At 37.7% G+C, this 23,669-nt stretch overlaps 1 protein-coding gene across 1 annotated transcript in view; it reads left to right on the top strand.

Annotated features, from left to right (window-relative positions):
* DCN (decorin) overlaps window positions 1–6,213 on the top strand; it is a 40,337-nt gene extending 34,124 nt beyond the window's left edge. Inside the window, exons 7-8 of the mRNA XM_076334379.1 lie at window positions 3,450–3,588; window positions 4,689–6,213. Of these exons, the coding sequence (XP_076190494.1) occupies window positions 3,450–3,588; window positions 4,689–4,883 (334 nt within the window). The 3' untranslated portion in view covers window positions 4,884–6,213. The remainder of the gene's footprint in view (window positions 1–3,449; window positions 3,589–4,688) is intronic.
* Window positions 6,214–23,669: the final 17,456 nt, after the last annotated feature.

The following is a 23,669-nucleotide window of genomic DNA, read 5'->3' as shown; positions in this document are numbered from 1 at the left end:
TACCGTAATTATGGGTTAGGGGACTATGAATCAGTTATTGTTTATGATAGAGGCTTAATATAAAATGTAACATCCTCCAGAGAAATGATAAAGACAACTTCCAAAACCAAAACAAGATCATAACTACTCATGTAAAGAGTAATTTACTTTACTGGAAGAGGGAGGTGTGGGGTGTGTCAGCTGTCCTGCAGACGACAGAGTTTTTCTGCTTTTTCACATTCACGCTTGGAAAACACTACAGGCAGCATCACATGGACAATATTGTTGGAAGTCCTTCTTAAGACATAAAGTTTTATGCAGCAAATGCTGATGGGCTACTAAAAATATCTAACCTTGGGCTGCTTCCATTGTGGCTGTACTGTATGGAGAAACAAGATGCTCTGTTGATCATGGTGTGGAAATGTGGAGCTGCTCAGAGCAGGCACCAAGTTTTAAACTGCCCTCTGGCCTGTGCTTAAGCAGGCAACCTAAGCATAGTCAGAAATCCTCTCTTGCAAAGTTGAAAAGTGAGGCAGAATACAGATTGGTTAAAAAAGGAACACATTGGACATAATAGAGCAGACAGATGAAGAAAGAAGGGAGCTATGGGAGAGCTCCAGGACAGCATATGGGGTAAATCTAAGGGGCAGCACGCCCCTTCTGCCACGGAAACAAGCTACTGAAAAACAGCTTTTATTTACACATCTAAGTCTTCATGAACATCAGTACGGGCGGAGTCAGACCACTCTTCTCCTGGATCATGTCAACTCATGCTCAACAGTCTAATAGCTGCCCTAAAGCACAGTTAGACTTTGAGAAACAGGTCATTTTTCTGACTGTGTTATGGTGTTTTGAACTGTAAATTGTTCTATGCGAGAGCTTGGTGTAGATCTACTGCTCATTCTCTTTTGAATTCTTGAGTTCTAGCAGATTGCCAATATTTGTCCTTTTTGCTTGTTTGTTTTCCTTGTAAAGTTACTCTTAAGTCTTTCAAAAGTCTTCATATAGTGCTTCAGTGGAAAAAAAAAATCTCATGAATGTAAACCAAGCAAAGAGTTTGCTGGTTACACGCAAGAATGAGCTCCACAGGAGGATATACACATTACACAACTGATGTTACTAATGTCTATATCCTATTAAAGTTTACTGGAAAGATCTAGGTCCATACAGTGGATGTTGCATCAAGCCCAGAATAACGATGATGTTGAGCAGCATGAAGTTTGTTAAAAAAAAGTGGAAATGAGCCAGCAGGGATGTTGGAGACAAAAGAAGGTGAAAAAATATTTGAGAATTTCTTAAATTTTTAGATATGTTTTTGATGTTGCTCTTCAATGATTTAGAACACTGTGATGAGATCAGCTAAAACACTGGAAAAATGTTACCTATTCACTAACATAAAAGGAAGTCATATGTCAATATATTAAGCAAGAGTGATTTTTCAAGTTCTTCCCTTTTTTTTCCCATGGGAAAAAGAAGAGAGATGAAGACCATATTCTTTCCTAACATTCTTAATCACCCTGTATTTTACACACTAATATTGACTTATTTCATTTGTAAACATAGCCCCGAGTGACTGAGAGTTTGTTTGTAACACATTTAGATGAGATGTAATTACATATAATTTCACTGCTTGTGGGAGTTAGATCCACTTTTCAACAGACTGCTTCGATTTTACTCTTTCCCTGAAAGAGTTTCCCTGCATGAGCTAATGCAGAGTTGGATCTTGTCCATCCCTATGGTGTGTAAAGGGGTTACTTTTGCTTCAACAGACCAATATGAAAGTCAGACCTGCTTTTTTTCATGCTGGTCTCCCTAGGTGTGACACATCTGCGTGTAGACCTTCATATGTAACGAGCATATATTAGTAGCGAGCATATATATGTGTCAACCAAGAATTTATAGCCTGTCAAAATGTTTTTTTTTTCCCCAATCCTTTTAAAGACATTCACTATGAGCACCCATCACTGAAGTTATTCTGTAAATCTTCAGACCAAATTGCTCTGTAGGATCAAATCCCCCAAGCTTTCCTAAATCTTGATGTAGTCTACTCAAAAGGAATTTTGTTCGAATAACTTTTAAATGAAAATTCTTCCTGACCAAATTCTAGCAAAGATACGGGATACTGTGAACTGATTTCTGAGTGAAATAAATCCCAGTTGATGTCAGTGGGAGATCTCATTAAGCCCTCCTTTGTCATTTAATAGTATGACAACATTGCAATGTTTAAATGAGTGTGATATGACTATTTGTATTACATATAATACTAGTTAACAACATCTTTCTTTGACAGTTTATTTTTAAGAGGAAAATTATAAAATGCACTTCCATTCTTGGACAGCATTATTTCTGGAAACATCTCTGCCATAAAGATCAAACAAGAATTTTTAGTTCTGTGATTTTATACTAGGTCCAGATTCTGACTTTTGAAGCTGGCACAAGCCACAAAGAATTACAGGTAGTAGATTACTGTGAATAAGACTTAAAAGTACTCATCCATAGCAAATTATTTTATCACAAGGATTCTGATTACCTATATCAAATTCTTTAACTGATTTGGTTATTAATAAATCTCAGAGCATTTTTTTCCCTCAAAATTAAAAGAGATTGCTTAAAGAAAAAAGATAAAGCCAACTAGATGAAGTAGGTTTAGCTTTTATAGAAATAATTTTCTCAAAGGACAACACTCCTGATGATGACAACTCCTGCAGAATTACCACTGAATCCCTTACTGCAACACAGAGCATTGTAACTTATGAGAGTGTCCTGAAAAAATTCTGTAGTTTGGTAATTGCAAACCAAAATAGTATTAACACAGAAATACACAGATAGGACCAGATTTTCCAAATTGGACATAAATTGTGCTAGTAAACCCAGAATGTGGATCTATAAAGCAGGAAGGATGATTTTGTGATGAAAGATCTGGTCTGGAACCTAGGAGAAATGTGTACGTCCCACTTCTGTGTCCTGCTGGACAGATCATTATGCATGACTCAGCTCCTGTTTCCAGCCTGTAACATGGCTCTAACTACATAAGTATCTTAGAAGGATGCGGTGAAGATTTAAACTTAACAGTTCTGGTCACCCTGTGTTATGTAGTTTGACAAAGAAAGTTACAGCCAGTGCTCCTAAAGTCATGAAAGAAACTCTTATTCAGCTTTTAAAGAAAGACTGGTGCCTATGGAGGTACACAGTATATATTTACAGTGGGATTAGTCATATAGCTTATGAAAGTATGCAGTACCACGGGCACAAGTTGGATGATAACATGATAATTATGATAGTTCACATCAGATGTCAAACATTTAAATATGTTTAACTGAATTAGTTGTCCGTGGTGAGTCTGTACCTCACACACAATTCTGAAAATTAGTCTGGTCTGTTCTACAACAGTAGAGTAGAGAAGTAATCAACCCAAGAAAGATGGTTATGTGGGCAAGTTTAACATATTTGTTTGTTTGTTTGTTTTTCAGATTGGGTCTCAGCTTCAACAGTATTTCTTCAGTTGAAAATGGTTCTCTTAACAATGTACCTCATTTGAGAGAGCTCCATTTGAACAACAATGAACTTGTCAGAGTACCTGGTGGGCTGGGTGAACACAAATATATCCAGGTAAAGTTTATCATGCTGCCTCAGAGAGCAATAGTTGAAAGATTCCAAATGGTATTTGTGTGTTTATTCGGTCTTGAACAGAAACATATACAGTATTTGTGCAAAAGGTAACTTGATGCAAGTTTCATAAACTGTTGAATAGGCATGGAAAAGTTGCATACAACAGGAAGACTCTTATTCTGATTTTTGTGTGGATGTGTCTATGGAGGTGTATAGACCTGGAGGTGTGCATTCATTATCTCCGTGTGTCTGAGGGGACTCAACAAATATGGGATTATTTGTGTACTTTGATTTCCTCTTTACTCAAAAAATGCTTTCAAAGAACATTTCTTCTGTTGAATTTTTTTCAATTCTACCCAGTGACATTTTGCAGCCTTTCCCAAGAACCTTCCGTTTGGCATCTCACAAAGCTGTGCCTTCAGGAGGGCAAAGAGATGCAATATGCATTTCACATCAGCAGTATTTTTGAGGTCTGTGTGGCTGGATAGCTAGAAATATGGCCTCTTGGAACCAATTAAAATCTGTCTTCACTTGGACTGAGATTTTACGGGAAAGCAAGCTCCCAAAGAATGAAGACTCCCAAATGTAAATCACCACTTGCATGTAGCTTGGGAAAATTCATCAGAAATGGTGACTCTGGAGCAAAGTGATATTCATCAGCTATATTAAATCATCATTAGTGATTACTTTGGCTCTGAGTCCCGTACAGTTTGCACTCATGAGAGGGAAAACATTAGAGCTGGAGAGAAACCAATTAGCACCAAACATATTCTTTATATACAGCACATCCTTCTGAACCGCAGCACTGTATTAATAATTCCACATCTTTGACTCCTGTTTTGGTTACAGTATGATCAAATGATAGTAATGTTATTAGATTGCCTTGCACAGCTTCTGCTCTTTCTGTAGAAATTATTTCTAATTGGGTATACTCTAGGTATTTCAAAAGGTAAGCAGAATCAAGCATTTGTTTGGAAAAAAGGATATATTGTTACTCTGTATAACATTGCACAATACATACCAAGAATTTGACATCAAATCGTTCATCCTATTTGCCACGGTAGCTCTATGTCTCATTTCTGTACTTCTATGCTTTTCAGGTGGTCTATCTTCATAACAACAAAATTGCTTCAGTTGGTATCAACGACTTTTGCCCTCTTGGCTACAACACCAAAAAGGCTAGCTATTCCGGTGTGAGTCTCTTCAGCAACCCCGTGCAGTACTGGGAAATCCAGCCTTCTGCTTTTCGGTGTATCCATGAACGTTCTGCAGTACAGATTGGAAATTACAAATAGATGTCTAAAGATGGGGTTTGGTTGTGTTTCAGCTAAAGTACCTGTTGTAATAGGCCTGTTCAAAAAATTGTTGCTAACAATTAATGCCAAATACCAGAAACTTCACTTTAAAGTGGAGATGATCCATTGATGTGGAATAAATGAATCATTACAGATGTACAAGATCAAGCATAACATCAAAAAGAATTGCCAACTGTGCTTTAAACCGACTTATTTCAGCCTTCTTTTCCAGCATGCTTTCTGTGGTATTTTTCAGTTTGCTGAATGCTACAGGTTTTCAGATTCCACTGTATATGAGATTCGGAGTAAATATTTGTCAAGCTATGATATAAAAAAAAAAAAAAATAGCGATTGAGGTTATTTTTATAGCCACACACACAAAAAAAAAATAGTAGAGGGAAAAAAGACTCTCAAATCATCTTGAGACTTGAGAAGGTGAGAGTTACCTCCTTTAAATTTATTTCAAGCCCTGGAGGTTTAAAAATATCCACTATAACACTAAGCTAATTCTGAATGTATCTATTTAGCAGAGGCAAATAAAGTTGTTGCTAATATCATTATTTTGGGAAAAATAAAATAAATTCATATTGTATACATAGTTCTTTAAAGTTTGCCATTCTTCTAGAGCAATGCTATTCAGGATTAGCCTAACATAATCCTATTGAACAAAATAATGACTAGTCTGCAGTAAAAAGACCTGTAACCTATGTCTGGAGCTCAATGACTAAATTTCTCTAGGGCAAATCCATCTCACCTTAGTCAAAAGAGCAGTTATAATGACTTCAGTGAGACTGCCTTGCAGAGCATGGTATTAGGGTTTAGTCATTGGTGTCAGTCCATGTATATATCTAAACCAAAAATACTAGCAGTTCACTGTTCACTTGTTCTGCATTGTACATTTGTCAGCATCCTTTACTGTTTTTGTTTTTTAAACAATGTTTTTAATTGTCAAGTAGAGATATGCAGGCTCCCCACCTGATGAATTTGTGAAATTTAGATTATAAGCAAAATCATAAGTATAGCAAAATATGAAGTGAAGTAACAGCAAGGCCTAGCTGGACATTGCTGGGACAGCATTCGTAGAAGTATCTTCTTAGAGTGATTTGAAGCCCTCTGCAAACTGGGATTCTTCAACCCGTACCAGTGGGTAGCAAGCACATCAAAGGTAGGCTGCACATTTCTACTGTCAATCTACAAAGCTAAATATATACTCAATAAAAATGTCACCTTAAAAGAATCTTCTGCAGCCTCTTAATACTCCAAGGTCAATCTCTCTAATTTGTAAAACTTATATGTCATTTATATTAAAGAATAATGTAATACAGGCAAACTCCAAAGTGTTTGTCTTTATTTTCTGTTTTGATAGCATAACATAGTGTGTCAGAACTTTAATTATGATTAAGTCTTGAAAATTGAACATCTTTGGCATGGTGATAGCTAAAGTAAGAGCAAGTTGTGTGAAATTCTCTTGCCTCAAGAAACTTTTTCATGCCTAAAAATCATAGGTATTTTTTCTCGAAAATGAATATATTCTTTTTATAGCTGTCATTTATTCAGGTAGTAAATAATTGGAAATGATTATGAATCACTAAAGCCATTACACAGAAAAAGCGTGTTTGCATTCTTGTTAGCTATCTTCTTCATATAGTAGCCAATGATTTCCCCCATTTGCATCTGTTTTTTCTTCTGGGTTTCACATTTTCTGAGTGTTATATTTAAATAAAACTAACAGTACATTATATCCTTCTGTCACTGGAGGGAAAACCCTCCAGAAAATCAGCAGTTAGTTTTTTTCCTTTTGGTTCTTGGTTGGATATCTGCTATTATTCAGAGAGAGACTTCATGCAGAAAGCTAAGCACTGGCATTTCAATAGAGAACAAAGTCATTGTCTTAGCTTGAACAACTCCACAGGGTTTGTATGTACACAGTTCAAATTAGCAGTTACAGATACAACTTACAGGAAGAGATTTATACAATAAATAATAACAATTACTTATGACATAAAACTTCATATAAGCATATACACAAACTTCCCATTTCTCCCTCCATGGCTTTAAAATCTCTCCATACTAAGGCTTTTCTTTCAAATCAGAAGCAACTTTAAGTCCAGAAGAAAATATCTGAGCCTGCTCCTCCTCTGTAATACCCATGGTATGTCCCACACGAAGCTTGCTGCCCTCTGTGCTAAAGCACAGGCTATTCCTCATAAAATACACTCCCTGCTAACATCCAAGGGCTGCAAAGGTAACAGCACTTGCCTGATTCCCAGTCCTGCACACTAAAACAGAATAAGTGAATCCTATAACATGAGACCTCAGCAAGTTCACGACAAATTCAAAAGGTAAACACAATGTTGGTTTTCCATAAATTGTGCAGCCATACCTACAATGTCTGACTGATGGGACCCTATCCACACACAGCATCTGCAAAGATTTCAAAGCAGCCAGAAGCCCAATACTTTAAAAACTGCTTTTCATATAAATACAGAACAGATGGCTCTTCCACTTAAAAACAAAAGAAAAAAAAAGAAAAAGAAAGAAAGAGAGAGAGAGAGAGAAAGAAAGAAAGAAAGAAAGAAAGAAAGAAAGAAAGAAAGAAAGAAAGAAAGAAAGAAAGAAAGAACCCAAACAAACTATGAACAGTTGGGGGGAAAGAAAGAAGAGAGCTAAAGTAGAAAACCTTTAGGCCCAACAGTGTGTCTCCGATCCTTCCATAAAGTATGAAGATGGTAAACAGTCACAACTGTAGGACTCAAACACATAACAGAATAAAACCCTTGTTTCCTGGTGCAGCCTAAGGCATCTTATCCCTTCCTGCATCCCTGGGCCACGGAGGGGTCACTGCAGGCAAGGGTGCGGCCATCTCTCGGGTGTGAGAATAGACCGTCCTAGGGAGCCTGAAACAAAACATATCCTAGTAATTGGAAAATTCAAGCTGGTGGAAATAACAGATATGAGAATAAAAAGGTGTACTGACAGATCCTCAGCTGCAAGAATGATGGAAGAATTTAACTGACATACAGAGGCTTCTTATTTCTTCCACAGAATATAAAATTATAAAAAATCCAAACTAAAATGATAGCACTTGCTTGCCTTTGCTTTTAAAACCAATTTTCTAATAATATTTTTAAAATTCTATCTTTTTGTGATAAAGAAGACAGAATAATAAAATTAGAGACAACAATATGTTTTCTGCCATCTTAAATTAATAATGCTTATGATTCACCACATTACTTAGGAACATGCCTGAGTAAATGTTTGGACTTCCCTTTTTCTTATTTTAAGAGCTTTTCAGAATTATGGCCAATATTTTCTGTTACTTTTTGATATTTAAATGTATCAATTTTCTCTTAGTCATGAATCTTATTAAAGTGTTAATTAAAATCCCTATAAGAGGTTTTTAACTAAAGAAAATAGTCCTGTCTGTTTTCTACTGAATTGACTAAATAAGTTGGAAATGAAAATGATGTCTTGAAGAAGTGATGCTTCTTTAAGTTTTACTGTAGTTTCATGGCAATACTGTAAACTTATTCTTTTGCTTTTGTAGTATCCTTCCCACTTTTTTTTTCTTTTTTTTTTTAATTCATGATATCCCTCAGGTTTAGGCTTTCCAAAAGTACATACACATTTTTGTTTAGCAAAATCATATATTGCTAAAGAATGTTATTTTTTCAAAACTTGACTACAAATCAATTAACCCCTTCATATACGCTTGTCTTTTAAGGCCAGAAGGGCGCTGGCTGGTTTCTCCTAAAGTGCACCAGCTTATGGACAGTCATCATATACTTGATTGCTGAGGTATAAATGACATCAAATCTAATTTCATTTCCAGGAAAGGATCAAGTCTTAAATCCCTGGCATCAACGTGTTGCTCTGATTTCCAGGCCTATAGATTTTTTTCAGTTCCCTCCACAAACTGCTTCTCAAATCCTCTAAACACAATGTCTGGCAACAGCTCTTTGGCCCATAACCTGTTTTTTTGACCTACTAGTGAACCACTCTGACATAATATCTTTCTGCTTATGTTTGTTACATTTTTAAACAGATAGTATTACCTACCTCGCAGTCATACATACAAATTAGCAGAAAGCTGAGACATTACTTTTGTTTGATGCAAGTATTAATTTCATGCATCTATAATATCATACGCAAAACAACCAGAAAAGATTACAAAAGACTTTCTGATCCCACCACTACTCTGAAGTGCCATCTAGTGTCACTGAGGGACAGTAACAAAGTTACTGTTCACTGTGAAAACCAGGAGGAAAGACATTTATGAGACTTTATGAAAAGAAGCTACACAAATTCACATACTCACTCTGCTGTTTCACTTTTTTTTTTTTGTCAGTGTGCATAGCTGTGAAATCAATAGCCTTTTTGTACATCCACAGTCAAATATTCTTGCTTTGCACATGGATGTGGTTTTGCTCATCCTCTCTGAATGTACACGTTGCTCTGAAGTCAGTTTTGCTACAGGGACTGGCCTACATCTCTGTAATTTTTTTTTCAAAAGAGGTGGCCTTATTTTCCATGGTCATTACCAAGCTATTGTTAGGTAGTTGTTTTTTTTTCCATTCCAAATTTTAAACCCAAAGGGATTTAGTCTGTGCTAATTTAGTTGGAAATAGTTTATTCAATAAAAAGAAAAAGAAATTAAGGAGCATGTTAGTAACAAGTTTACACAGCACTGAAGGGGAAACATGGGCTGTGAGATGTTCAATATTAAGTGCATCATCTTCAAACTGAAATAGTGGAACTAAAAATACTTGATAAATTTTAGCATAAAACATTACCCTACAGTGCTCCAGCAGCTGCAGCTGCAATAGGACAAAGTATCTGTGCATCTCCTGAAAAGGCACAAAAACTGTTTTAGTGTTTGTATTAAACTCAACACAAACACTCAAACAGCTAGACTCATCAACGGATACATTTAAAGTGACATAAACCAGCCTTTGGTCTCCTGCCCTGCTTCCTGCTCTGGAAGCTTGGGGCTGTTAGTGTACCATAAGTGCCTGAGGATCAGTCTAGATACAGGTACTACAGAGGGCTGCTTACCCTGCCTGTTAAACTCCACACTTTCCTTTCTGAGATACAAAGATGTGGTTTCTTCAAAACTGCTTTGTCAGGCTGTTCTCTCACTCAGTGTGTACATTATGCTGCTTGAAAGCTTTGGAGATTACCTCTATGTGGGTGTCTTAAGTCAGCAGACCAGAAGAATGTTAATGCTCTGTTACTGCCTGCTTAAACTGGGACTTAAATCTGTGGGAGAAAGAATGGACAAAACTATGAAAAATGGTATTGTTTTAATCCTATATATACATGCACACACATCTTTGTAGATTATAACATAATATTAAAAAAAAAAGAAATAAAGGGAACTAATAATAAAATCAGAGAATCTGCAGTGTGATGAGAAGCAGTGATGGTCATGTTTCTGAATCCACATGTACGGCTGCAGCAAGCAACACAGTGAAGAAGTTTTTGGAAAATAACAAACATGGTAGGCCTTGCATCTGCAAACATTTACCCACATGAATAGTTCCAATGTTTTCAGTCAGAGGAACTGAAAGTTACAGATGGGCACTTAATTTTGAAGGGAAATTAAATAAAAGATACCACCCACTGTCTAAATACAAAAGGTAGTTTTTAAACAAACAAAAAACAAACTGTCTAAACCACCTCCATCCAGAAAAGTTTCATCCAAAGAATTGTGCCAGGTACTGTCTTTGGCTCACACCCAGATGGAGGGAAGACAAATACTTGCAAATTATGATTTCTGGTGATAAATGGCATGATATTTTGCCTATATGCACAAATATTAATTGGTAGGTTTCGTTGCTCCTGACATTTGGCAGAATGGACAGTGGAATACGTACTGCTTTATTCTGTATAAATGGTTACAATTTACAGAACTTTCTAGTTTCATATCTAACATGAAATGAAGCAAAATTCCAGGGTTTTTTTTTCCTAGCTCTTTATGTTATTGACTCAACAGTATTGAGGTATATAATTTATGATAAATCATACTTACACCTTTTATTCATTTTCAACTAATATATTAAACTACATATTATATTTGAATGAAAAAGCCTTAAGGATTTTGCTACTATTTTTGCAAACTTCAGGTTTGGACAAGTTACATTATTGCTTCCAGATGAAGACTTTAATTGAGATGAATTAGGCTAGTACTTCTCCACACAGTAACTTTTTGAAAGTGTTCAAATCCCAATATAAAGGCATGGAAAATAGGGACCATGTGTCTGCTACTAAATGCATGTTAGAAAGCCCTTTCAACAGGAAAACTCAGAACCAATTAAGCTAATCATGTAGTATTCTGCTGATGAATCCTTTCATCTTTTAATTTCAAGGTATTGAATCTTTGTGGGAATAAAAAGATTATAAAGAATAAACCAAATTTCAGAATGCAGAAAAAAAAAGTAATTTCAAAATGCATAAAATAATCTTGACATGAAAGACAGAATCATTCTAAATATTGCTTGGCTACGTTAGAAACTCTAGACAACTGAAATGCTTCAAAAGGCTTATTCAATTCTGAGAATAATCCTTTAGAGGTTTGTCCATACACATCATTCTAACGTGGAAGGAGAAAGTGGATATGTTGCAATGAAGTCTTGAAACAAAGCACTGTCTTTGAAGTGTTGGCTAACGGAGAACGATTGAGAGATCCTAAACCCCAGGCGATTTAATATTTCATCATGCCATCACCAAAATTACACAAAAAGATTAACCTTTTGGGTCTTTTTTTTTTCTCTTCTATCCCTTACTGCTCATTTCCAACACCAAGTTCTTTAAAGACATGCCAACCATTTCTGACATATAGTAGGAGCCACTGCATGTGTAGGTTACGGGGAGATAAAGAAGATTGTGTGAATTTCTGTTCAACAGATGCAGATAATTGGATTGTTATGGAAAAAGTTAAGTAGTTAGGCTCCTTACTGCTCTCAAAGGACTAAATTACTGTGAAATGGTAATATTTCCTTTGAACTTCCTTGTCAGAATTCTGACCCACAGGATTGTTGTTTTCCCTACATCTTAGGCAGCGGGAATGTGCTCACACTATGGAAAAATACAACTACACATTGATTTTAGATTATTCTGCAGAGCTGAAAAAGAAAAAGCAGGGATAGGAATTGGAGAAGACATGTCCCATTTACCAAAGCTCTGCCCTAAAGAGGAGGAAGCTGAGGATACCTCTGACCCGCTTCCACCCTCCCTCACAGTTCAAGCGAGAGAGGAGATAAAAGAGCTTTCTAGCCACTTGGCTACCTCACGGACAGCTTCTGGGCTGGCATGAAAGCATGTGTGGTAGTACATGAACATATGTGAACCTCATGAAGGTCGAGGCAATCCCAGTATCAGTACAGACTGGGTGATAAATGGATTGAGATCAGCCTTGCAGAGAAGGACTTTGGTATACAGGTGGATGAAAAATTGGGTATGAGCTGGCAATGTGCACTTGCAACCCAGAAGGCCAATCACATCCTGGGCTGCATAAAAAGAAGTGGTCAGCAGGTCAAGGGGAGTGATTCTCCCCCTCTACTCGACTCTCGTGAGACCCCCACCTGAAGTTATGCATCCAGTTCTGGGGTCCCCAGCACATGAAAGACATGGACCTGTTAGAGCAGGTCCAGAGGAGAGCCACGAGAATGGTCAGAGGGCTGGGACACTTCTACAAAGAAAGGCTGAGAGAATTGGGGTTGTTCAGCCTGGAGAAGAGAAGGCTTCGGGAAGACCTTATTGCAGCCTTTCAATATATAAAGGAGGTTTATAAGAAAGATGGAAAGAGACTTTTTACTAGGGACTGTAGTGACAGGACAAGGGGCAATGGTTTTAAACTGAAAGAGGGTAGATTTAGGTTGGATATAAGGAAGACGTTCTTTACGTTAAGGGTGGTGAGACACTGGAACAGGTTACCCACAGAAGCTGTGGATGACCCATCATTGGAAGTGTTCAAGACCAGATTGGACAGGGCTTTGAGCAACCTGATCTAGTGAAAGACGTCCCTGCACATGGCAGAGGGATTGGACTAGCTGATCTTTAAAGGTCCCTTCCAATCCAAACCATTCTGTGATTCCATATGCAGTACCAGGGCCCTGAGTACACCAGGAGGCTCTTGCTGCCATGACCATACTCTTCCAGAGCCTCTGCTTAAGCAGACATCTACCACTCATTGTCCCAGGAGCTACATTTAAGCTCAGGTCCTTGTCCTTTCCCTGAGCTTATTGTTCGGGTTCAGCAAGACAGGGCAACTGTGCAAGGGAAGGCAAGCTGGGAGCCAGCAGTTACACAAGGCAGGGCAGCAACCTCATGAGCAAGGTGCACAGTCCCACAGCACCTAATGAAGAAGAGCAGAGCTGGTTTGGTAACTGCAACCAGGGCTGGCCAAGCATCCAATGACAGATGTCCACTGAGGAGGCAGGTCCAAGGTCAAGCTCAGATACCAAGTCAATAAGATAATGCCAGGTACAAAACCAGGCACAGCATACCCACAACACAGCTAGGGCTGGGGGTTCAGCTTAAATACAGCTGCTGAGCCAATGGGTGGAGGCAGCATGGCTGGAGAATGTGGGTGAGGCTGGCCAGGGCAATCAGAGCCTGCTGGTGTGCTCAGGGCCCAGAACGTGGTGTGTTGTCACATACAGAGCTTGAAATGCTGGAAATAAATTAGTTCTTCCCTGAGGACACTCTTGGCTCCAAGCTTAACAGGCAGTTCAGACATAGACAAGATGACCTTTACTAGGCTGAGGGGCACATAGGTATAGAATAAATGTTCAACATCACCTGAGTGAATTAGGAGCTCAAACGCTGTTTTCCAAGACCTTGGAAGGCACATTTCTGAAAATGTTTTGACATGTGAATATGTGACGAGTCATTAGTGGTGACTTTCAGGAGAAGGATATCATGCTCATTGGTAAAGCAAACACCTTCTTCCCTTCACTGTGCTTTGAATCAAAATGTCGTGGGCTATCACCTGCACATCTATTCCCCACTTGCTTGAAAGAATGACCTTCATGTGGGTTCCCTAGAAAAGTCACCAGTCTGAGACAACACAAACCTCTGATGGGTCTGGATGTAGGGGACATGAAGATGCAGGCTCACACATGTGCTCAGAACCAGCCTTGCTCATTCACCAACATTTGCATGCCTCATAAAACCCTTTTACTAAGTCCCAGAAAGGGGGAAGATTAAACCTCAGTAAGATAGGAGAAAAGCAGGAAAGCCTCACCAAAACTCTTTTACAGAAGGTGTGGGTCTTTCTAATGTGTCTGCCCTGTTTTTATTGTTTTCTGACACCAGGTGCTCTCAGGGTTATTCAATTATTGTTGTGTTAAACGTTCCATAATAAATGCAAAGATTTAACGGCTAAGACACAGTGTAAAACCCTTCCATTCATGAGCAAAGTTATTACAAATGTGTGATGCTCAGCTCTGGAAACAAGAAGGTCTCATTCTGCTTTCATGAGATTGGAATAAGAGCAATGGATTTTGCTATACCACAACTGGCTAGCTATATTATCGAAGTTATCTATGGGATAGGAACATGACCTAAATTACAGTCTTGCTCACCGGTACTGCTGTAGCTAAGTTTGTGTCAGCAGTTCTATGCGAAACCACCTTTTCCACTTAAAAATTATTACTGTGCTAAAGCTTGGAATCAGATCTTATTTCTGGAACATATTTGTTTCTCTTCTGAAAATTAAAAATAATCCATGTATCTTCTTTAAAACTTCAGCATAAAACAAGAGTGACATATGCACACACACATGCATGCAAACACACATAAATTTTGAGAAAATGGTGAAAACAATGAAATTATAATTTAATAAAATTCAAATTGTGGATCAGCTAATGTCAGCAGACCTCAGGACCTGAATGTCTGTTTTCTTATTGATGGCCCAGGTTATATTCCAGAGTCTAAAGCTGCCATTTTCTAGCTCGGGATCAACTAGCATGACTTAGCCCCATCTCTGCTATCTTACCCCACGAAACAGGGTGGCTTCATTTAAACTCTCTGTTGAGAATGGTAAGTCCCAAACCATGGCTAGGAATTGTTCAGTTTGGGCTAGAATCATGGAAAAGCCCATTCTAATAAACTAATACTATAAAAAATGACTTGCCAGTGCCAGAGGCACTACATGATTTACTAGTGTAGGTAGAGCCTAAAGGGGAGGTAAGTCATCCATTTGCATATATACAATAATTTTAAGTGTGGTGACATGAATATTTTTTATTGATCTCCCCAAATATTGACAATGTTGTTACCTGCTTGTTGTCTGAATGCTTTCCTATTTTTTCTTCTCAGTCAGTTGTAATGCTTTCTTCAGCCCTTCCTGGCAAAGTTTATCTCTGTCTTTTTATATCTTTGAACAGCTGATAACATAGAGTTCTGATCTGACTGAGAGTTTGGAGGAGTTACAAAATTTGATTGCAATGTTTTACTTTCCATACCTACAGCCCAAAAGAAATTGCAACCCAGCATTTGAAGAGAGAATGAAAGAAATTCCCTCTAGGTTAGCTTCATATCGCTATTCCAAAAAGGTGCAGCATCTTTGAAAATGCTATTCTGTTTTGTAGCAAACGTATCTATATAAGCAAAAGTAATTTTAAATATTAAGAAAACATGAAAAAGACAACTGGGAAGCTCAAGGGATAGATGTTGATTCCAGTTTTTTGTCCAAATCATTTTGCCATTTAGCAAACAGACATACATGTGTATAAATATACAGATACATAATTATCCAAATACAATTGCTAAGTGCTTACTGAAGTCCAAAGAATACAAAGCGGTAAAGAAAAAAGAGTCAGGCTAAGTAGACAGAGGTCTAAAATCTATGAGAGGTGAACAATCAACACAGGATGAGGGAAATGCTGGTACAGCTTATCCCTTCTTGGGTTGGATGGAGAGCAAATTAGACCTTAGGCACTCTTGTGTCAATTCAAAATAAGCCTATGAACACTTGTGATGCAAAATCTTTTAAATTGTTTCTGCCCTTTCCAATATCTATAACTTATACAATTATATATGAAAACTATTGAAAAGCTTTGTTTGACTAAAACAAAAGAAAACTCTTCAGTGAGGACTCAGGTGATGATCTAATGGAAGCAGAGGACTGTCTTCTAAATTTTTATTTGACCTTTCAAAAAATTCCCTATTTTGGCTTTTTTATTGCTATGTTTTTTAGAGGTGGTAAGAAAATGGAAAATACCTGTGGTGGAATAGATCATGACTGTCTCCAGGCTTATACATCTCAGTTTGCTTGGCTCTATTTCTGTGACATATCTTTGCAGATATTGTGCTGAATACTCAGCTAAGAGAAGTCTACAGAGAAAATTGTTGGCAAAAATGCTGTTCAGACAGTTTACACAAAGTGAGGATATTATCTCACTTAGGAGACTGGCTATCTACCGGACTCGAGCTCGAAGGGCACAATTCAGGTACCAAAACATGTGTCTAATGTCATTCTAGATTGCTTAAATGTGCCTGGCCTCCTGCCACTACTTCAGGACAGGACAGGTCTCCTCAAGATCCTGAGTCGTAGCAGCCAGCCCCACTGTCCAGGCCATGTCAGACAGCAGTAGATGCCTTTGCATCACCAGCTGACTGAAGCCTGTTGACAACAGGCAGTTGCCTAAAAGCAGATGCTTTGTTATTAGGCACTGTGGAGTACTGTGCTTTGTCATCAGCTGCCCCTTGAAAAGGGGACAGGTCCTTTCTCATAACCTATACAGATGAGTTGGATACTTTAGAGCATCTCAAATGATACTAGATGCCTACATTTAGGTAACAATACTGTTATGGTGTCTGTGTTAGAGAGTTGAAACACTCCCTAGGCTCCATAACTCTATTTACTAGATCCCTATTGACCATGAGGAGTGCTTGGACTCCTAGCACACATGTAGACACCTGTTTGCTGTCTCTCAGGATCAAAGTGTGAGATACAGCGTGTGAGACCATTTATAAAAAAGGTGTTCTGCATCTCACAGAGAAGTGGAGGTAATCTTAATGAGATATAAGATGGAATAACTTATGAAATAAATAGCTTTTCTAATGGGAAATTTTATTTTGTGAGATGTTGCTAGCAGTGCCATGCAGCCTATAATAAAGCATTAATAGAGTTTCTCACCACTGCACAATTCCTAAGACAAAAGGTATTGCATACAACATGAGGTAAACCCACTCTGGACTTCCTTACAATGAATAAAGACAAGTTAATCACTGCATTGGAATCTGGTGGTTGCCAAAGCTGACCATTTAATACGATCAAAAGCATTTTTCCAGCCAGTACTTCAGAGGAGCTCAATGTCCCCAAACAGGAAAAGGATGAGGAAATTTGTTTGGGAGGAAAAAATTAGAAGAAAAATAAGAATACCTATACTTAAAAAGAATTCAAGAGATTATCCTCAAATACCTTTTCCCCCCTGATTTTACAACCAAAAAAGGCCAATTTAAGCCATAACCTTGCTTGTTTCAGTAGAAAAGTTAAATGGAATTAGAAGTGAAAAAAAATTAAAAGTATGAGACATGAAGAATGAGGAAATATAAAGTATATATAGTAGTGTCTCTGTACTTATTAGTAATAAGGCAAAAATAAAACTGAGTTGCACTGAAGATATCAGTGACAGATTCACAGATAGCATGGCTGAAGATAGTTGGAAGAAGCTGAAGTTTATGATGAGGAAAATAAATTCTAGTAATGTTGCAGAACCATGACTAAACAGACACAAGACAATGGGTAGAAATTAAATATGTAAAAAAAAGTCATTAAACACTGTTTCTCTGCATTTGGAGAGGAGTAGACTGGTGCACTTTCATCAGACTGATGTACTTTTATCATATGAGGACTATCATGTTTTTTTTAAAGGGAAAAACTAAATAATATTTGTTAGTGAGAAATACTTTATAATTGGGGTTTCTTAATAATTTGTACTTGGTAACTTGGTGGGTAACAGAGTCTTCTTCAGTAGCAGTGGATTTTTCCAAGGTGTTTCATTTAAAAAAATACAATGAGCGGTACTTTAAAAAACTGTACTTTGGCTCCCAAACTGTTCCGTCCTCACGGCAAAGACAATTTATCACCAAGTGGATATGTTCCAGTAGAGGGTCGCATCAACTGGCAGAAGGCCAAATGCTATGTGCTGGTTATCTGGACATCATGTTCAAAGCTAAGGGGTATGTGGCTGCACACCAGACTGCTGCTTTCTACATAAAATCATAGAATCATAGAATGTCTTGAGTTGGAAGGGACCCATAAAGATCATCGAGTCCAACTCCCTGCTCCTCGCAGGACTACCTAAGACTAAACCATATAGCACCATACTGCTGCATTACTTTAGGCAAAGGGTTGCAGTTATAGGAACTCACTGGGAGAGAGTGTCTCGTGGAGAAGAATAATGATGCAGTAAACCAGCCTTGCAGGAGGCAGCAGTTCCCACTCCCACTGAGGTCTTGTAGAGCAGACTGTCTCAGCAGCTGCTGCCCACTGCAGCTGCATGCCCAAACAGAAGCAGCCAACTCCCCAGGACCTCACCATACACCCTGCAAGCTGGAAGCTACTGTTCCTGTACCAGCTGGCAACGCTGTTAAGTTCATAAGCTTAAAGTTTTCTGGTGTTTGTACTTCAAGGAGAAACAGAAGACGACTAATGTACTGAGTGGGGATGCCTTGGATCTGTGCTAATTGAGCAGACCCTCCTTCCTACCAGCCTGGGAACCAGTCCTCTACTTCTGGATGCTTCCTGCAAGGACACATTAGCAGACACAAGCATGAAAAGTCTGACAAATAAGCCTTACTCAACTGTCAGTCTAAATTATGTCAGCTGCTACCCCAAGATGCAACCCTCTGTACACAGACAGGAAAGTGCTGAGTGCCTGTCATAACCTGCCAGATCCTGAAACCAGCCTAGAAAAGTCCCAAACTTTTCATGTCTTAGATCATGGTTATATGTTGTCTGGAGCATAAGCAGGCAAAGGCATTTTGTTGAACTCAGTACAGCAGTAAGGATGAAGTTTAATGGTTCATGTTATACAACAGTTCAGGGTAGATGATGCAACATCCCTTCTGACCTTAAACAGTAGTGATCTGAAAGCAGACAGGCTTTGCTAATGCTTAGATTAGGGGAAGATGTTTAACACCCAATGATTTTCAAAGGAGGTCTACGTTGATACAGCATTAGTATATACAAACAATAAGCAGTGAGCTAGCCAAGTTTGCCAGGTCCACCTTTTTCTTTTCCTATAAATTATCTGTACTGTTTAAAATACAGAGCTGCTACCAAAATTTTTACCTGTAGCCACAACTTTCTCACAAATTCAACAACTCCTTGAGATTCTCTTACACTCTTTACATTAGGAATCATTTGAATTGGTTCATGTTCCAGGGCCACCTGACTTTCTTTCATACATAGATCAGCACATTTTAGATGCTATAATACAAAGTACAGTATATATATATATGGATATGTTTTAAAAACAGCATCTTGCCTTCATCTGTGCAGTTCTTATCATAAAAGAGGTTTGATCAAGCTTTGAATCAAATCAAAGGAATTTTGCCATTGACAATTTGAATCAAATTAAGTGCAGTCTAGTACAAAAACAGTCTGAAAAGCAATGGAGAGGAGGCTAACAGTACTAGAATATAGACACTGTCAAGTTTGAAGCAAGACAGTGAGCAATTTTTCAGAACAACAAAAACAAAGATTCATGCTCAACTAAAATATCTGTTGCGGTCTGCTAATAGGTTGTACCACTATTACCATTTTTGTAAATTTCCAAAGCTGTAATTTCCTTTTTAGGAGAAAGGAAAAAAAGGATTTGGATCACCACAAATTTTGTAATGCTTATAGTATGTGCTCTAACACTTTCCATTTAACATGTAAGTGCAGTGTAGAGTCTGAACAAATAAAATTTCAATTTGGAGGAATGGAAGTTTTCAGATGAAAAAATAATAAGCACCTACTGCCTTCAGAATCTGGAACTGAATTGTTTTTAGTGGAACTCATTTGATATGAGTCAGCCTTAAGTAATATTTTAAAAATGCTGCAGGACTTCACAGAAATATTTAACTAATTATTACTGGAGATTTGAGTCAATATCACATTTTTGTTTATTGAATATATATACACTAACAGGCTGTATATTCACTATTTAGAGATATGGAAAACACCATGCATAAACACTACACTACCTCTTTATAACTAAGTGGCTTGCTGTATGGTGCCCATGGAACGGCCTTTTCCCTTAATGGAGATTTCTTTACCTTCTGCTGCATGTAACCAACTAAAATGAACTAGCCTTCATTTCATCTTGAGAGTAATATTTAATTTAAATTATGAGTGATCAATGCAAAAACTCACTACTCATTTTATGTGACAATGTGAAAAGTTCCACAAGCACCTTTTCTGCGTGTATATGCTCCTATGACCCAGATATCCTACTCTTAATTTTGGGCACCCAAATCTCTTGGTTTTTAGGGTACGCATCTGTGTACCAGATGTGTACATAGGTTTAAGACTAAAAGGAAGAAGTTGGCTTAGATAATATCTATTAGGTTTTAGTAACTTGAGACTTTTTTTAGGAAAATGGGGATTAAAAGCAAACAGACTGGGAGGCGTTTCCATTTATGCAGAAGTGCTTAGAAGTTATAAAGAATATAGTTTTACAGGAGAGGAAAGACAGAAAGGATATCACTGATGAGTGAAGAGAGAAAATAATGAGACTGTAACTCAACAATATTTGAAGGCTAGGTCTCACCCACTGCAAAGTGATATACTTGCAGTGAGTTCTGCTTTCAGATTCTTTCACTACAACCTGTGAGACTTCTTGGCCACCTCCAGCCATGAAAATATGAATTAACAAGAAAGGAGCTTTGCATCAAATAAAAGGAATGTTTCTGTTCATGTATCACAAGCCAAAGAAAACTAGATGAGAATAGGTTTTGATCACATTTCCCAACAAAGAAAAATGAAGAAAATTAATTTTGGAGAAAACAAACTGAGATGGCTTAATTAGGAGCACAGTTGCTGTAAAGGTGAAATATCAATACGTCCTGACATTATCAGGTATGAAACTTATTCACAACCAGTTTTCAACTTAGATGTCGTAGGTGAATTTACACATTATTTTGTGTATTCCTTGAAAATTAGCTAGACTATGTTCACATGCCATTTAATGACTTCTGCTACCAAAAAAACCCCAACAAACCAAAATAGGGCCAGAAAGAAGAAATCACCCACCCACTTTCCCACCCTTTGCTGCAGAAGAAGCCATACCTCCATTTGCTGGGCTCTGGTCCCTACCTGCTCTTCCAAACAGAGGTTTATGAGGTGAGTGCTTCATGAGTCAGAACAGTAAGGTTAGGAAAGCATATAAAACGATGCTGAAGGGACAGTATTAAATAACAGAGTGGAGAGATGGCAAAAATCTTATTAAAGAAAAAGGAAAATCTATTGTTTTATATCTTATCCTTGGAAGGCATGTGATTCTTCATCTTGACTGTGCAATTTATATCGCTAATTTAAAACAGTCAGCAAGACAGGAACTATATGAATGAAAAAGTCTCAGCTGAACTTTATGTGACCCAAGCTTTTACAATATGTTAATTGCAAAATATCACATTTGTTTAATAAGAATTTTCTACAAGTTATAAAGATATGCATGCTTTATATTTCTGTTAATAGAATGAAAAAAAGGATGTATACTGGACCTACAGAAATCAATGTAATAAACAACTGGTGCATAAATATAACTGTGCCAAAAACATATTAAGACTGCACTATACTGTATTTGCAGCCAATGTACAATTCTATACTGCAAATATAAAACTACATCTATTACTGAAAGATCAAAATATATATTAATTTATTCTAATATTGAGCTTGTCCTTCAAAACAAATCTTTAATCATAGAAAACACAACTAGTGCCTTTCCCGTGAATTTTAGAATTCTCTTTACAAGCATTATGCTCCATTGCTCAGCTTGCTGTACCTTCTTCCACAGAGCAAACCTCAGTATTGCCTTAAAGGGCATCTCTTTCTGTGTTAAAAATCTTTTCTTTATTCCGGTTGATCTTTTGCTGAATGCTCCTGCTTGTTGCCCCATTTGCAGCTGAGGCTACAGTTTAGGTTTTCCTTGGTCAGCTGAGACTAATGAAGTAATTTTCAGACAAGTGTCATACTGTGCATGAGAAACCCCATCTGGTCTCCGTTTGTCCACACGCAGAACAACAACAGCTTTGTCCACTTCTACATTTCCAGTTCTGATACCGTGCATACTTCTTCACCTACTTAGCTTAATTCACTATCGTAATCCCACTGCTTCACATTCACTTATTTGCATCATTCAAATAGTAATGTAGTTATGGTCTGTCATCAGCATGTTTCCTAACGTGTAAATGGTTCTCCCACACCAGGCGTGATCTCAGAACATCAAAAGAGTAACATTCACTCCCTATGGGCTGCACTGGCACTTGGCACTCTGTCTTGAGCAAATTTGTTTGCTGATTGCTTTATTGCAGAAGCACAGAGGTCTGTCATAGTTTGGCGTCTTTCCTGTTCTCGGTGAAGGGCACTGAATTATGCCAGGCCTTTCCCTGCTCCCAGTAACCTGCACTGGCACGGAGGCCCAGATGCATCAGCAGCAGATTTTGGGGGAAGCCCACATCCAGACTCCTCTTCTTCAGGAAGTTGCTAGGGTTCTTCAGCCCAGCCACATCCTGTACCATGACTTTTCATAAATATAGCTAGTTGGTAACAGACAAAAAAACTTGATCTGTACCCACAACAATTACAGTCAAATACAATTAAACCCACAAGACACTTTAAAATAGCTTGTGCATGCTTTCTGCATGTACATTTCACATTTGTCCCCATCCAGCTTTATAAGAAAGAGCTTGCACCCCATAAAAAGGGAAGACATCCACCATTTAGAGATAAGGGAAGGTTCTTATAGAAACATTAAGACCCACTTTAAACAGTTACTGTCTTAATGCATTATTTTTTTGGCATTGCCTGGTGAAAATAACATCTCATCCAAGCCTTAAGATGCATTCTTGAACTACATCCATGGAATAAGAAACAGACAACGTAAAGCTGAGTAGTTCCAGATTCTGAAAAGCAGGAGAAAGCTGTAAGTGCAAAAATGAACAAATGTATAAAGTGAGTTTACAGTAACTGCTGAAAAACCATTCCTGGGATGTGTTTTTATTAAACAAACATGCACTCAATCACCAAAGTAAATCTCCAGACCAAGTAAATTCCAATGCTTTGCAGAAGAAACTTTGAACTCGGTATTTAATGTTGTGGAAAAGGTTATAATTCAAAGATAATCCTGCATCTTTGGTTCTGATCCTCAAGCTAAAACTTTTATTAAGGATATTTTACTGTGGACATAAGATAGTTAAAGAAAAAGGCAGAAATGAATGAGTCACTTGGCTGAAGAAGCACAGCAACATTGAGGTCTGAGCACTATTTGTTAGCTCATGTCTAGCAGTATAAAATAAGTTGGAAAACAAAAGTCTGTTTGTAATCTGTTTTATAATCCAAAATGTTTTCCCTCTAAAATACAAAAAATCCTTGTATAAGGCTATGGTTAGTGGTCTAAACTTTCTCAGGTTTGTGAAACACTGATCATTCTCTCATCCCACAGGAATAACAGATGGGTTGTCCTTGTACAAAATATGGTATCCACCTGCACTTCATTAGAGAGCTGCATTTTTGTACATGCCACACCACAAGATCACCATGATGACATAGCAGCTTCAGAGAACAGC

Source organism: Aptenodytes patagonicus, chromosome 1, assembly GCF_965638725.1.
Source record: "Aptenodytes patagonicus chromosome 1, bAptPat1.pri.cur, whole genome shotgun sequence".
In the NCBI taxonomy this organism is placed as follows: Eukaryota; Metazoa; Chordata; class Aves; order Sphenisciformes; family Spheniscidae; genus Aptenodytes; species Aptenodytes patagonicus.
The sequence above is the reverse complement of the archived record's forward strand: the minus strand, read 5'-3'. Positions and strand labels throughout refer to the sequence as shown.